At 41.3% G+C, this 17,283-nt stretch overlaps 1 protein-coding gene across 9 annotated transcripts in view; it reads left to right on the top strand.

Annotated features, from left to right (window-relative positions):
- Nucleotides 1-17,283, top strand: part of LOC138761998 (von Willebrand factor D and EGF domain-containing protein) — a 327,980-nt gene that overhangs the window by 58,163 nt on the left and 252,534 nt on the right. For 5 of the 9 annotated variants that reach the window (XR_011356699.1, XR_011356698.1, XM_069935103.1 and 2 more), the window contains exon 1: nucleotides 5,898-6,082. The exons of the other annotated variants lie outside the window; for them this stretch is intronic. Coding sequence is in view for 3 of the 5 variants with exons in the window: in XM_069935103.1 (XP_069791204.1) it covers nucleotides 5,932-6,082 (151 nt within the window). In the remaining 2 variants the exon portion in view is untranslated. Of the gene's footprint in view, nucleotides 1-5,897; nucleotides 6,083-17,283 lie in introns of those variants that run through there. 9 annotated transcript variants of the gene reach the window in all.

Genomic DNA, 17,283 nt, shown 5'->3' on the forward strand with positions numbered 1-17,283 from the left:
CACCTTCACTGGAATACCAGGATATAAGCCATCAGGACTTAAATATTTAATGGCCTTTGGTCCTATTAACTTCTCTGATAATAAAAATAATTTTATTATTACACTGTAGCAAATAAAACCCAGTAGTCGAGGTGAGTCAGTTTAATTGATTTTACTGGAACTCCTGTGTGATCACAACTCCCATGATACTTTACTGCCCCCGGGACCATTGTGACATCAGCCTGGAGGGCTAGCAACGCTCCCAGTGTCTTCAGGCTCTTAGACCCACGTGGACCTGCACCTCTGTGACCCAATTCGCTTGCAGATTGGTGTAGCCCGCTATGTGACTCCCCCCCCCCCCCGAACTCTCCGCCATGGGAAGGCTACCAGCACCTGCTGCTCCAGATCGACGTGTGCCAGCTTGAGACAGTCAATGGTGAATGCTACTTCCCTGCCACCAATGTCCAGTATACATGTCACTCCATTGTGTCGGAGCACTTTTAAGGATGCATTGACCATGAGGGCTGTGGACACGTTGACTCATGGGAGCACAAGCATGATGGAATTGGCCAGCGCATCTCAGTTGGAGTCACCTCCTCGTTCCACTTCAGGTCCTTGGGCTGGCCAAAAAGTAGTTTCGAGAGTGGTTGCATGATCCTGGCTGCCATTGGACAAAAGCAGTAGTAGAAATTTACTATGCCTACAAGTGGGGGTGAGGAGTGCTTTGAGTGCCTCATACCTGTCTTTAACTGTGGAAGGCCAGACAAACTTACATTTTGCTTCCACCTTGGAAGGAAGCAACACTTCCCCATGCTGTCCAATGTGATGCCCGAGGAAATCAATGGATGTAAGCCCGAACTGACATTTTGCAGGAGTGACAGCCAGTCCATATTCGCTAAAGCGCTGGCAGAGCTGGCGCAGGTGCTTGCTGTGCTCCTGATGGAAGCAGCTGGCAATAAGAATATCATCCAGATACATGAACACAAAGTCCAAGCCACAGCATAATGAGCCCATTAGCCTCTGGAAGGATTGTGCTGCAATCTTTAATGTGAAAAGCATATGCAGGAACTCAAACAGCCCAAAAGGAGTGATGATTACTATTTTTGGGATGTCGTTGAGGTGCACCAGGATCTGATGGTATCACCTAATCAGATCAATTTCTGAAAAGATCTTTGCAGCGTGAGGTTTGGAGGTGAAGTCCTGGATATGGGGAACTGGGTATCTGTCTGCCGTTGTGTTGTTGATGAGCCAGTGATAATCACCACAAGGTTTCCAGCCACCAGATTCCTTGGGACCATGTGCAGGAGGGATGCCCATGTACTGTCGGAGCATCGTGATATTCCCATTTCCTCCACCTTGTCAGAAGGCAGTCTGCGGGCCCGAGCATGTACAGGTGGTCCCTTTGTGGGAATGTGATGCTGGATACCATGTTTTGGCATGGCTGAGGAGAATTGGGGGTGGGGGTGGGTGACTGTGCTCAGAAACTCTGCTAAAATCTTGGTGTGAGCATGTCAGGGAAAGTCACCGAGTCAAGGTGAAGTGCAAGTTGTATGATCTGGCAGAGGGCGAGAGACTGGAAGGATTTGAATTTCACTAAGCGGCGCCCATCAGGTCCACAAGGATACATTGTGCTCAGAGAAGCTCTGCACCCAGCAGGGGTTGAGATACATCTGCCAGTGTGGAGGTCCATTTAAACTGGCAGGATCCGAACTCTAGAGGCATAGTCTGTGCTCCATATGTTTGGGTATTGCTGCCATTAGCTGCAGCGAAGCACATGTGTTCCGGCTCATGGGAGGCAATATGCTGATCTCTACTCCCGTGTCGACCAGGAAATACTGACTGGAATGCTGGTCCCAAAGATAAAGCAGGCTGCCTCAACAGCCAACCGTGGTAGCCAATCAATGATAGCTGGCCAAGGCATTTCCCAAATGCAACAAAGTGGTTGGCAGTGGCGGGCAGCAGAACCCCAGCGCTGTTGGTAGTAGCACTACCATTTCTTCTCCATGATGTCCCCACTGTGTTAGACTTTCTCTCTGGCCCTGGAACAATATGAGCACCCTGGTGTGATGTAGCAACCCGGTCGATGGCTGCTCTGCCATATTGATTGGCCTGTGATGTGGCAACATAGTCAATGGGAGGTCCTCCATGTTACTTAGCCTGCCGTAAGGCATTGACTCGGGCAGCAAGGGTTGCCAAAGTCATCATCAGCCAGGAGTAGGCAAATTGCCTCCAGCATCTGTTCTAGGAAAATCTGCTCGTACAGCAGCCAGGGTCTGTGTCTGTCCATCAGTGCCAGCTTAATGCTCATGAGGCTGGATGGTGTGTGGTCACCCACTCCGTCCGCATGCAGCAGCTTCGCTCCTCGCTCAAGGTGGGAAAACCCGAAAGTGGGGGTGAGGAGTGCTTTGAGTGCCTCATACCTGTCTTCAGTGGGGGGCTGCTGCAGGAAATCAACAATCTTGCTGGCGGTCTCCTGGTCTAGAGAACTGATCACGTAATAGTATTTTGTGGTGTCAGCGGTGATTTCCCTAACATGAAACTGAGCCTCAGCCTGCTGGAATTAGCTGTGAGGTCCAGAATGTAGGCAGCTTCAAGGAGATTGCATTAGCATCATTTGTCGTGAGGTCCAAATTTGCTGATTTGGGCCGTCAAGGTCACCAAATGAACAAAGACAGTCATCAGTGTGAGTCGGTTTAACTGATTTTACTGGATCTCCTGTGAGAGTTTATAAACACAGTCCCCATGATACTTTTGCCCCCAGGACAAATGGGACATCAGCTTGGAGGGCAGGTAACACTCTTGGTGCTCTCAGCCCCATGCAAGCCTGCACCTCCGTGACCTGGTTTGCTTGCGGATCAGCACAGCCAGTGGCAACATTTATTAGATTATTAGCTTCGGAATAATTCTGGTAATATTTGTGTATTCAACTGTGAATATGCATTTAGCGTATCTGCATTCTCTCTTCTTCATTATAATTTCTTCTATTTCCCCCACAAAGAAATCTGACTTTACTTTTGCTACTCAAATATATCACAATCTGTTTTAATATTTCCTGTTGGTTTACTTGGATTTTATTTGCTCCCTCTGATTGTTTTAGCCCTCCTTTGTTGGTATCTAACATGCTGCCAATCCTCTGACATATTTTCTTTTAGGTTGATGGTTAACAGCCTCAGTTTATCTGTTCATGAGGAGTGGATGTCCCCAGGGAATGCTATGATTTATTGTTCATCCTTAATTGTCTGGAATAAGGCAGTTAAGAGTAAGTCACATTGGTGGGGTTGGAATTATATTTCAGCCAGAGCAGGCAAGGATGACAGCCTTCATTGCATAAATGACTTCAGACAACTAGGTCAAGCTTTTTAAAATATATCAGTACCTGATAGTGGTTGGCACAAAATGATTTTAATCCAAGCAAACCGGGTCAGAATTCGTTGCTCTCTGTCAGGAGTTTGGATGTTCTTCCTGTGACCTCATGGCTCAAGCACCGGAAAGGCCTGTTAATGTTCCATAACTTTTACAAATAATTATATTTTTTTTGGAAAATAAGTTTTTTTCTTCAAAGTCAATTATTTTCAAAAAAGAAAAGCATTCAACATCTTTTCACATCCTTGGTTTCATATGCATACATTTCCATCAATGTACATTATTATAGTCGTTCTCCATTTATCACTCTTCCCACCTCTGTTGTTTGAAGGACTTCCCCTTGGTCTCAGGCCTTCAATGCTCGGTCATGGAAGAGCTCTAGACATGCCATTCTCAACCTTTTCTTTTGCTTTTCGCCTCCTTAGGACTCAAAATTTATGGGCCCCCTTCCCTGTGAAGCTGTCAAGTTTGGATGCTATCTTCTGTTCTTCTCTTCTTTTGACTCCATAAAAAAATAGTTTTTTTTTTAAATGATTTTGGTTTATGCACCCCCCGCAGGATGGGCGTATGGCCCCTGTTGAGAATGGTTGATCTAGCCTGTGGTCCTTCCTCACAGCGCCATTGCAATGGCTCCGCCAAGCCTGAGTTCATCCCCCAGAACGTACTCCTCCAACCTGGATCATGCCTTTTGTCCGCATTCCCTCATTGACATCTCAGTTTGCTGAAAAACAATTGATTTAAATTCTTATCTGTGCTTGGATTCAAACTCTTATCTCTGAATCAATGCTCCAGGGTTGCTACACCAATAACTTAGCCAGAATGGGTCCATATTTTTGTGTGATTTATTACATCTCTTAATGAAAAGAATCTCATTGAAAATCATATTTTTAAAAATTAAATATTTACCATTATTTAATCAACATCAAACTTTTTAACCCAATTTCTGAATTTACTTAAACCAATTACTGTCTAGTGGTTGTCATTGTTTTTATTCAGGTTTGTGCCTATTGTTTTCAAATTAGATATATTCTTCAGGCCTAATAATATCGACATATAAAAGATATAAATAATTTTTATATCAGAGCATGGTGGTTTTACACTCAGTATAAAATCATGAGACTCTGATCACATCCCCCATTTTGTCTCATTCTAGGAGATTAATAATTGACCTCCTGATTCCGACAAAAAAATCATATGAAATAGCCTTTTCTCCGTTCGATTCTGTGATATGTTGGTCAAAAACTCTGTCAAATACATTTTAAGAATCTGAACTTTAAACTAATCTTGACAGTATGTTCAGTCTGCATGAAGATTAAAATCTCCTCCAATTAGTGCACAAATTTTGTTGGACGCTCCGCTTAGCTCTTGTAAAATTCTGCCCAAAGGTATAATCACTGTTATCTCTTATCTCCAAACTTACTGATATTATTGATGTTTCAAGGTAAAATATTTTCTTCCAAGCGCCCCGAAGTCATCCTTTATCATCAGGGCCTCCCATCCTTTCCATTTTGTGTGTCCTTTCAAAATGTCATGGTTGAAGACATAACACTTAATAAAGTAGTTTATGGCAATGCTTGACTGTGAACCTGTCTGCCAGGTTGGGAATAGGATTTTTTTTTGTACATTTAAATTCATTCAACATTTCAGTGCTTTTTTTTTCCTCAGCCTTGTGCGGAAAAATGGGAAAATGTTGTCCACTCTGGAGTTGCAGGGGAGCAGACGAACTGGGCACTGGAGAATAAATACTTTCTAACTTTGATTTAAAATTAGGAATTTTGTACATTTAAATTCATTCAGCATTTCAGTGCTTTTATTTCTCAGTCTTGTGCAGAAAAATGGGAAAATGTTGTCCACTCTGGAGTTGCAGGGGAGCAGACGAACTGGGCACTGGAGAATAAATACTTTCTAACTTTGATTTAAAATTATGAATTTTGTACATTTAAATTCATTCAGCATTTCAGTGCTTTTATTTCTCAGTCTTGTGCAGAAAAATGGGAAAATGTTGTCCACTCTGGATTTTCAGGGGAGCAGACGAACTGGGCACTGGAGAATAAATACTTTCTAACTTTGATTTAAAATTATGAATTTTGTACATTTAAATTCACTCAACATTTAATTGTTTTTATTTCTCAGCCTTGTGCAGAAAAATGGGAAAATGTTGTCCACTCTGGAGTTGCAGGGGAGCAGACGAACTGGGCACTGGAGAATAAATACTTTCTAACTTTGATTTAAAATTAGGAATTTTGTACATTTAAATTCATTAAATGTTGTCCACTCTGGATTTGCAGGGGAGCAGAGGAACTGGGCACTGGAGAATAAATACTTTCTAACTTTGATTTAAAATTAGGAACTGTTTAACACTATCAAGCTAAAAAAAACAAATGGCTGTGCGAAATAGCCTCCACAGTAGAAAGAATGATTTAAACCCCTTCCCAACATCTGTCACTGAAGATTTTAGTGGGCTGGACACACGAGCCCCCTTCCCCTGTGTCGGAAATGCTAATGCGGGAACGCTGCGAGCCCTCTGCAGGATTCTTGCGATCTGACACTAGCCGGGGATTGCATGGCGCCGACTGCAGCTCTCTTCTGATGGGATCCTGCTCGGAATCCACAAGGATTCAGCGGTTCGTGGTGAACAGCGTGGCGCAAATGTCCTCGTTCGGGCTGCCAGCATTATCTGGTCCCTGTCCACTGCTGGGATTTTTCCTCCTCAACGTTTATGTGTCTTCTGCACACTTTGGTAAGACGAAGTTGATCATTTGAAAGAATTAGGAGTGATTTGAATATAACTTTTGCTCGATGGCTAAACATTCCAGCACAAATGAGGTGGGGACTGAATAATGTCAAAGCATCTCACTGCGTTGGCAGCTGCATTCTGCCTTATTGAAGGGGCAGCCAAAAACACACCAGCCTGTCAGTGGCAAGTTTTCCCGGTGAGGCCGTTTTAGGGCTACCTTTGGTTGCGCTAAAACCCCGGGGAAGGTCGACGGGCGCAACTTCCCAGAAAAGTTGAGAAGACATCAAAGACGGCCGCGGCTGTTCCTGGCGATGAAAGGTAGTAGGGGCTCGTTATCAGGGCTGTTGTTGTGGAAGAACGGTCGACATGCACGCATTTGTAATCTTAGACGAACGATCTGTTGAATGTGCCCAGGTTGTCGATTAAATCAGGAACAAACAGCATGTTTTTGGGGGGGGGGGGGGGGCGAAGGTGCAGGACAAGTGGAATATTAATCGCGGCAGGCGCCAGGGTTTTGCTGTTGACAGCGGAGTCAAAATATAAAATCAGAAACTTATCATCCTGGGAAAGATGTTTTTTAATGCTTTGTTTCATTCAAAAACGCCGTCTAAAAGGCATTGCAACGCAACAGGTTGAAAAAGGGGTGTTCATTGTTATTGAGACAAACTTGGATCAAACTTCAAAGCTTGTCACACAGTCGCCCTCCTCAAAATGCAGTTGGGACATTTCACAGAGTGGACATGAACTTGCGAAATTTAATCCAAAACGGTGTTGGTGCTGCAGAAACCTAGCTCTCTTTTTTAGAGCAGCGCCTCAGGTATATAGAATGGCGGGTAGAGATAGCAAAACTTCCTCCAGTCACAAAGCTGATTGCAACCCTCAACTATTGCAATTGGTTGTTATAATTCAATGCTAGCCTTGACACAGAGATTGAGAAGCTTATTATCCTTACCATATCTTGTTATTTAAAAAAAACAAAATGTCTGAATGCATAATACGTTTGCTAAATTTCATGCATCAGGATTTTTATGAATATAATTCTTCATAGGCAAGGAGCATAAATGTATGTAATCGTGTTCAGCCACGCTGTATAACTTTTCTGCATGCTTTAGCATCAAAAAGCCACAGAAATAAAGTCAAATAACAAGTGACATCAGGCTATATTAAGACAAAATAAGATGCTATGGACTTCCCCTTATCCAAAAATGGTGAGAAGGTTAGTAGCTGAAAGGTTTAGGAGGGAATTCAAGACATTGAAGATGGGAGATTGCAAGAAGGTTAGAATGACAGTATATGGATAGCTTAGAATAAAAACTAAAACAATTGCATGAAATCTGGGGGGGGGGGGGAAGCAGAGAATGCTGGAAATTCTCAGCAGATTTGGCAGCATCTGTGGGGGGGGAATTGTTTCATATCAAGGGCTCTTAAATGGCGCTGATGACAAATTAAAGATGTGTAAAATCATGGCATGTGAGGGAAGGGGAAGTTAGAAGATCAGGAAAAGAATTTAAAAATTATTGTTTAAGAAATATGCTTTTCAGGGATCTAAAGAACCTTAATCTACTACTTGTGGTACAAATATACCGGGCAATTCAGCTGTGACAGTTTGATTTCTGTGACTTGTGTGGTGATATGTTTCCTCCATTGTATATAGTTATCATTGTCGGTTGTATATATGTGGAGCTGGCCCATCCACAGATGACTCGTACCCTATGATTCCTACCCCGTGGTCCTAGGCCATAAAGGTCGAGCCACCTTTCCCTTGCCACCCCGCTTCTGCTGTCGCCGATCCTCAACACCTCCCCACCACTGTCCTTGCTCCTGCCGCTGTCGCTGATCCCTGATATCTCCCCACCACCATCATCCTGATCCTGCCCCAGTACCCGAGGCTTCTGCCTGTGGCGATCGCTTCCCCACCGCCATCGCTGTTCCAGCCTGGGAGCCCGAGGTCCTTACTCTTGCTCAGCAGGCCCTCTCCTTGATGAGAGTCATCAACATGTAGAACTATGCTACTGTGCTTGATGGAAACAACATATTCCAAACTGAACAGGAGGTAGTTATGATTCAAGATTCAATTTATTCTCATGAATTAAAAAAAGTGTCATATTGCACAAAATTGCCTTTTGTCTGCTGTTAGACAGACAGATTCGGCACAGGCAGGAATTGCCTGAAGCACCTTTTACAGTCAGAGAAAGAGAAGCAAAAGGGAGTTCCCCACAGAGTCATTGAGTGTCTGTGGATTTCCCTCCAGTGCTCCCGTTGCCTCCGCAGCCACACAGAGTGCAGTTCAAACCATCAGCAACCTGACCTCCAGCTCTAAACATCAGCACTTCTCGCATCCGGTTCTGATACCTGGTACCCCTACACCTAGTCTCCAGAAGTCCACCATCTGGTATGAGTCACTTGTCTGCAGTCTCTAGCACCCCACAGCCTGTGCAGCATTTCCTCTGCTTATCCTGCTCAGACGGGGTGGTATCCCTGCTTTCTGATGATCTGCACCAGTCCGCTCCTTCCCTAGAGTCTGAAACCGCTTGGGGCTACTACTGATCATAGGTATTGCCATCTTGGCCGAAGACGCCGAGGTTTTGGGATTTAAAAATAAAACCCCGTCAGCTCCTTTTATAAGCTGTTTAAAGGCTGTACTGAGCTGATAGCAGTCGGACTGGACAGTTGGAGCCCACAGATCTGCACCAGTAATAGTGCTGCAGTTACAGCAGCTCCGGCCTCAGCACTGCCACCATGTTTCCATAGGGGTCTACACCAGCTATGTTTACTATTGCGGTCTCCTACTGTAGCGTCTGTAAAGACATGACTCTGGAGACCTGAAATGAGTTTCAAATTAAATGCAATGAGAGCTTCAGGAATAGCCATCCAAATTTTGAGCTGATATTATTGAAGGGAGAATTATCCTCGTCTATGAGAGGATGAGGACGTGTATAGAATTGTGCAGATGACAAGGAAGATGAGTGAGTGAAAGAGGCTAGATAAAGGGTGTGAAGAGATTGAAATAAGATGTTCTCATTCCTGCACTGAACTCGGGACACTGCGATTCATGTTGGTCAACAAGTATGAATGTGAATTTGTATGTATAATGTTTTTAACTTACTGTATTGGAGATTAGTTACAAAGCCATATGTATTGAATTTTTCTTGATATTGACCAATAGATTTAACACAGTCCTCCAGTTTATCATCCATTTTCTTGCACTTTCTCTACCACCTTTGCATGTTTCACCATTTCTGCCTTAACATTAGAAATGTCATCTCTCACACTAGCCAGTTGTTGATTAACAGAATCAAAACCCACTGACATATATGTTGTACCATAATTTGAAATTGTCCATCAAAATATTCTTTGTATTCAGTAAAAGGCCGACCCTGACCAGGCTTAATTTTTTTCAGGCTCTTATTCTGGGTCTTCTCCAGAGCTGTGTCCTTGTGGTTGATCCTCTCCCCCTTCTGCTGCCCCTTTAAATTCTTTCACAGTCTTCTCAGCTTCCCTCTCCACCTCCCCTCAGGTATGTGGCCTACTCTCAGTCAATCCAAACTCCTTGGATCGACGAGTAGCAGCTCCCCCCCGGGGTTAAAAATACTAGGTATTGTGCACATGCGCACCGTCTCTTGGGCTTCGGGAGGGGAGCTCTGGACGCCATCCTTCCTGGGGCTCCTCAGCACAGAAGCCAGTTTTCCAAGTGGCACTGCCGGCAGTCATTGCTGTCCACGGAGGGGTGGAGGGTGGGGGGGGGGTGGAGGACTAATCGAGGTCGCAGGCTCCAGTTCCAAGGTAGGTTAAACTTCTTCCAAACTTACTGTTGGTGTCAAAATCAATTTTTTTCATAGTCTGAACTCTTGGTTTCTTCATACTTGTAACTGATTACTTATTAAATCTCAGTTTAAATACTTTGATGTAATTTTCAGTCACTTCAACATGGGTATTCAAATCTGCTGGGAGAGATGTTCCACCACGTCTCTCTCCTACGCCATCACGCCTCGCCACTCAGTTACAAAGCCACCATTTATTATCCTTCTCTAATGTGGGAAGGCTGTGGTAAGTGGCCTTGACATAATTCTGTCCCTAAATCCTATATTCATTACAGTCAACATGCAGATAATAGTATATTACACTACAGATAATAGTATTTGGTGAAAGGGTCAGCAAATGTCAAATTATGTGATCTTGTGATGCAAAAATTAAGGGGACTAAATGCTTAAGTAAGATGTAAAAAGTTGAGTTTTTCTAAAGGGGGTGTCTTAAGTTGGAGGATTGATACAGGTATAGAAAATAAAATTTGTATTCAATGTCAAGTGAAGTTACTTCCCACAAACTGACTTGAAAGACATTCAGTTGCATTCAAAGTTCCATTTGGAAAAATATTTGGATAGTATAAAGGTAGAACATAAGAATCTGGGTCCTCTTGCTAGTTGACGATGGCAGAAATTGGACGAGCAAATTATTTTGAGCAGCCTTAAGAGTAAAGTGGATTCAACATTCAACTTTGAAGAGTTGTTCTTTAAGGTGAATGGCAATGTCCTAAGGAAGTACACATAACAGTGGAAGGTAAGGGGAGGAAGGTCATTCTATAGGCTAGTGGTAAGGCCTCAGATATACAGAATGAGGTAGAAGCATCTGGGAGTACCATAAATCATTGAGGAAGTTCTGTTACAAATGCATTTTATAAACCTTCAGTGGATACTTCTGTCTAATGCATGAAAGTTGTGTCCAATTATCAAGCAAATGACAAGATTTCTATCATTGGGGAAATTGCGCATGAGAACATGTTTTACTCAGGGTTGTGACTGAGCTATGGAAATAGGAATGATTCTGGCCCATATTATAGACACTGGTAATGGGCTTGACAGGAATTGAATAGGTCATATGAATGTTAAAGATGAGAAAGCTGCAAGTCATGTGGGTGCAAAGCGTGATTGAAGGCAGATATTCGCAAACTAAACAAAACACCTATAAGAATTATTCATGATAAAATTATATGTTAACTTCCCCTTCATAATAAAAGCAACAAACACATAATATAAAGTTCAATATTAAATAACAGCATGGGAGGCATACAACATCAATTGCACTTCTCAAGAAGACAGTGTTATGGAAAACGTGGGATAGTGCAGGTCACCTGAAAGCCAGAAGCCTCTCTTCCTCAAAGATTGGGATATTATCCACATAATGGAGGTAGATGCTGCAGAAGTGAAACTAGGAATGCTTAATGATATCTGTAACATATCCGAGCATAATAAAGATAATACATGTTTGTAGATTGAGATGTAAAAATTCATCTCGAAATGTTGTTCCATGATAGGTAGTACATTGAGAATATTTCTAGCGTCTTTTAGAAATGTTGACCAACGTTGTGTATTATATTCTTAAGAGGCATGGGGAGAAAGATTGATTGGTATGGTAGTGTCCACTGGTCATTGTCTATGAGAATACATATGTAAAATGGATTGGATCAAATTACTGAAAGACTTGTGACAATGGGAGGATCATGAAGAAAGGTATTCCCTTGGAGGTCAGCTTTGGAGAGATTAAAGCTCACAGCTGCTTAGTACATTTCATTTTAAAATTCCAACAATGAGGGGCAGCATGTGGTGCAGTTAGTAAAACTCCTGCCTCACTGCTCCAGCCACCCAAGTTAAATAGTTCCCTCTTTGTGTGCACTTCTTTTGATGCAAAAAAGCTGCTGCAGATTTTAGCCTTTTATGAATTTAGGGTGTTGCATTTTATAGAGTTTAAGAATAAAGTGTCTGTGGTGTTGGCTTTGGACTGGAGCTGTGGAACATGGTCAGTTCATGGTTATCTGTGCTGTGGATATTAAAGTCAAAATAACCAATATAAAACATAGTAGGATCTGAAGATGCTTACTGCAGAAAAGTTATCATGATACAGAATTTGAAGGTGATTTTGGAGATGTGTCAGTGATAATAGCTCCCTTGGAAATGACACAAGATGAGAAACATGCTGATATGGAACAGTGAGCAGCACAGACTAAAAACTTAAGCAGAGACAGAAAGACATCTGTATAATCTTGGCTGGGAGCAGATCGTGTGTGTCATGAGTTCCCAATGAAGAAAACACAATAGCAAAAAATAAAATTTGAAGGAAACCTCAGATAGGAACATAAGCAGCAGTGGTTGGCGGTGCAGAGGAGATGATGGAAAATAACTTGGACAAGTCTAAAACCTACATGGACTTGGGAAACAAAGAATTTCTGGAGGAAGTCGGCAGGTTTCTACTATGGGTAGAAATGATCAAGAGGCATAACCTCAGGAGAAACGGACATCAATTCAGAACAGAGATGCTGAAAAATGTCTTTAGTCAGAGAGTCAGTTCATGAGTCTGGAACTTATTGCCACAGAGGGCTACGGAAGTGAGGTCGTTGGGTGTATTTATGGCAGAGATTTACAGGTATTTGGTTAGTCAGGCCATCAAGGGTTATGGGGAGAAGGTTGGAGAATGGGGCTGATGGGCTGACTTTTGCTTCTTTTGTTGCGATCTTAACTCTTCAAGTCAGAACAGTTTATCAAGACTAAAATTTTAAAAAATGACATATGAAGGGAGAAGGAAATAGGGAAAGGCCTCAAAGGACAGAAGGTATGAAAGGTTGAGAGACAAGTAGAGGGAGACATCATAAGTGTCAGAGGAGAAGGTAAAGAAAACATGGAAATAGTGGATTCAGGTGGGGTAGATGTTACCAACAATGAGAATGCTGTCTTCATGTTAGATTTAATACTGTCCAGGAGGAATATGACTGTGCTCCTCAAGCTTATGTTTAGCCTCACCCTGACAATGACTCAAGTGCTGGGAATATACTATGGAATCAAGATTGGAGAGATCTCGACACTGGGGGAGCATGCCTGTTCAAGAAGTTAATGACAATGATGTAAACAAGATAGACCTGATGAGAAGTTATAAGAGAACATAGTTTGTGATGAGCATTATTCAAGTTTCCTGGCATGCACACTCTATCAATTTTGCCCAGAGAACTTAAGGTGGAGAACATTTGTTCCATAGAGGAAGTGAAAACTAAGCTTAAGCCTATCAATTTCAATCACAGTTTGGACAAAGAAAGATTGGTTTTGTAGATTATCTTGGTGTGCTGTAGCCCCAGTACAATACTACTGTGTGAAGAGTGTTGTGGAGGCAGAGCCCAAGATACTAACTTGAAAACAAAAGGAAGTGTATAGATTCATAGAAAATGCGAAAGAAGAAAGGGCAAAGTGTGGCTTGGGAAGAAGAAGATGAGAGTGGTAAAAGTAAACCAAACTTACCAATGCATTCAAGATATTTAGTAGTTCATTAAACTAATTTTAATTTGTATTTAATGCAGTTATTAATTAGAATAGTTGGATATTTGTTCATAGTGCGTACAATGTGATTACTATGGAGATAACAATGTTGATTATTGAGATGTGAAAAATATATTGTAGTGGACAAACATTTTGGTAAGATAGTGTTGGACTTTATATTATGGGTTTTTTTTTCTAAAGGAGAAGATTTTAACCCAATACAATGTCATTCTGGATTGTTTAATTTGCAAATAATCTCCCTTCAATTAAGGTCTGTCGGTTGAAGGATAGTACAATAAAAGCTCCATTATAAAGTATATGCCAGTTAACCTGGCATTGGTCCAGATTCTTCCTCGTAGGTGCCCAGGGAGCTGGTCTTGGCTTCATTGAATAGGATGATCAGTTTTGTTTTGTTATTAGCAAACTCATGCCTGAAAGTTGCAGTCATAAAGAATATGTAGTCATGAAGTTTGACTGAGAGACAAAGCTTGTTAATGCAGTTAAGATTGGGGCAAGGGTTAGTTTGCCATTGTATCAGAGATGGTTTTTTTAACTTCACGCAACCACCCTTTGCCTTTCCTTGCTCCCATCTCTATTACCCCAAGGGTTAAAATCATTTTTGAAGATGTCGAACCTGGAGTCATCACCTGGAGGCAACACAAGTTGCTGTGAATGGAGAGAATGGGCTGTGTGGAACTAGTACATCATAGATGAGCATTCCTATACAGCTTGAGTAAGTAAAGCAATTAACATAATTCAAGCTGCCAAAATGTGCAGGGGAGAGCAGATTGTATCACTAAATTGATATGTGATTTAATTTCTGGATGAATGCTGGTGAGAAATGTTTGGGAATAATTGCTGGGTGGCATAACAGAGGCAAAAGTATTTATCTAGTAAATTTTGATTTGTCTTGTTTTATAAACTTCCCATTGGATTTGGCAACAGGTTGCTGTGTTAACTGGGGACTCCATCCTATGATAATAGAACATATTCTTCTACTATTTTTGCATGAAGTATTTAAATATGTCATAAATGTTCCTTTAAATGTACCTATATCCTGCAGACATTATTAACCCCTGTGATCCACAGTTATGCAGCCTCTACCTATTAATCATTCATAGAATACAAGATTGGAAACCAAATGTTATAGTTTGAATATTTCCCTGTTACCATGTGAACATCAAGCCATCCAGAGTGTTTCAGATAAGTGAAGGGAAATTTCACTTATAAATAAAAAAAATAAAAATCTCTTGTCATAAATATATTGTGCACAGTGGTCCCCTTATCTTTTTGTTTCAGAAATTGAATATCGAGGAGACGATGATATTTGTGGTTTCGCTTGTTTAAACGAGTTAATTGACTCCATTGATGTTAGCCTTATAGTAGCTATGCTTTGTAAAATAAAACTGTTCCATTTGAATGACTTTTGTTACTTACAAATTTGTCACTTCATAAAAGACAGTAATAGAGACACAAGCACGCTCATGTAAATGTGCAGAAAGTTATTTACTTCCCATATTTTAAAAGTTGGTATTGAGATCTCGATTGAAATTCAATGTATTCAAAAGGACTTCAGTCGAATATATGTTTTGAAAATGCAATACGCACATGAAATATGATTTTATTGGTGTCCTGTTGATTCCTGGCATCTTCTGCCTCTTTATCCCTTCAAAGATGAAAATTTCATCTTCATCAATTTCATTGCAGTTAGAAATGTGGAAAACAGAGAATGCATTATTTTAATTAGTGTTATTCCCATTAGATTTTGAAATTCTTTTCAATGATTTGAAGGTCAATGGTCTCTCATTTAATTTTCTGAGACCCACAAGAAATGTTTATTTGTTTCCTAATCAGTCTGTGATCAACTGTTTTGAAGATGAACAATTAAGTCACCAAAATTGGTTCATTATATTTTGTTTGAAGTAATGGTTGAAGTAGTAAGTATTTCCTTTTATTTATCACTAAATTTGTTTTACAACTCAAGTCATGGAGTCTTAAAGAAATGCAGTATGGAAACAGCCCCTTTTGCCCAACTCACCCCTTCCAATGAGATTATCCAACCAAAGTAGTCCTGTTTGTGGACTGTTATTTCTCCTAACCTTTCCTACCTCAGCACTTGTCTAAATCTCCTTTAACTATCACAATTTTATTTGCTTCTGCAACTTTATCTGACAGCTCATTTCTTAGAACCACCACCCTCTGTGTGACAATGTTGCCCCTCAGGTCTCTTTTAAATCTTCCCCCTCTTATTTTAGACCTATGCCCCTTAGTTTTGGATTGGCCGACTCTGCCCTTAACCATGCCCCTCATGGTTTTGTACACCTCCATAAGGTCATCGCTCAACCTCCTACACTCCAGGAAAAATAAAGCTGCAGTCTATCCAGTCTCTCTTTGCAATTCAAGCCCTCCAGTCCCAGTAACATCCTCATGAATGGTTTCTACGCCTTTTCCAACAAAATGACATTCTTCCTGTAGCCAGAAGACTAGATCTACCCATAATACTCCAAATATGGCCTCACCAATAACTTGTAGATCTGTAATGTAGCATTCCCAACTCCCGTACTGCGGCAGGATGTTTCTTAACATGAGCAGGGAATGTTTCTCAAAGTTGATGCCAGTTGCAAATCATATGTGAATTAAATATTTCCTGAGAGTGTACTTATGTTGTTTGCTGCAGAAATGCTTTCATAATTGACAATACTATTTGAAGATTATAAGAGGCTGTAGATGCTGGATTCTGAAGCAAAGATCAGCCTCTGGAGGAACCAATGCATCAAGCAGCATCTGTGGGGCTTGGAGGGGTGAAAGGAATTGTTGCTGTTTTGGATTGAACCTCTTAACAAGACTGATCATGGATATGGGAAATAGTAGGAGAGGGTGTGAGGAGTGAGAAAGAGACCTGCAGGGATTGGTGAAATGAGGAGGAGTGAAGTATGATGGACAGATGGAACTGGGTGAGGTAGAGGTGGAGCTGGGAGTCAGAGGGAGGTGACTGATAGGTGCAGGTCAAAGAAAAAGAGAGGAGGAAGGGCAGACTCCATTGACTTCAAGGCTATATTCACAGACCTATCTTCTGAGTTTCAGATCACTAATTTAAATTTACGAGAGAAGCTGTGAGCAGGTCACTTTTTGTCAACCATGTTACATGTCCCACAGTGGGTGTGAAACAAGGAGGAAATAACATGAATAGGTGGCTACTTTGCATTTCACATGCAAAATTAACAGATTTACTTTTCTCTAATTACTGTTAAAACCTTTCAGCTTTTCAAAGCAGTGTAATTTGATTAGTACCCTATAATTGGACAGATTTGCTATGAGTGTTACCTCAGGGTTTAAAAAAAATTGCAAGAATAAAATGTAAGTTTTAATGAAAGGCACACAAGGGTCACAGTATTATTTGAGATACCAGCTCACCACATCTGAGTTTAGACAGTGAACATTAAAAGAGAGGGGAAAAAAAGGCCACTTTGATCCAGTACTCCTAATTTCCTCAAGATGCTTTACAGAGAATCAATTATCTGAAGTTTGGTTATTTATGTTTGTAGACAAGTACATTTTGCAGAGTAAAGTGTGACAGATAATTAACCATTTGAAGCTGCATTGATAGTATTGGATTAGGAGTAATTTTTAATATAAATCTAAGCAATCTTTTTTTTTTATCCGAGTCTAAAGATAGTTTCTCTGCCATTTTTTTTAAATGGTGTCAATCAGGATTGTGCAGTCGACCTACTTGAACAGAGAGCCACTAGAGCTGCACAGTAACCATTTCCAAGAAGGGGATGGCAAAGTACATCTCTGGCTTGCTATGCAAAGGCATTTTGGTATCCAAATTACATATTGAAAATGCTGAAAACATCAGGCAGCATCTGTGCAAAGAGAGAAAGCGAATTAAGTCCAGTCCAAAGG

This window comes from Narcine bancroftii, chromosome 4 (genome assembly GCF_036971445.1).
Source record: "Narcine bancroftii isolate sNarBan1 chromosome 4, sNarBan1.hap1, whole genome shotgun sequence".
Classification (NCBI taxonomy): domain Eukaryota; kingdom Metazoa; phylum Chordata; class Chondrichthyes; order Torpediniformes; family Narcinidae; genus Narcine; species Narcine bancroftii.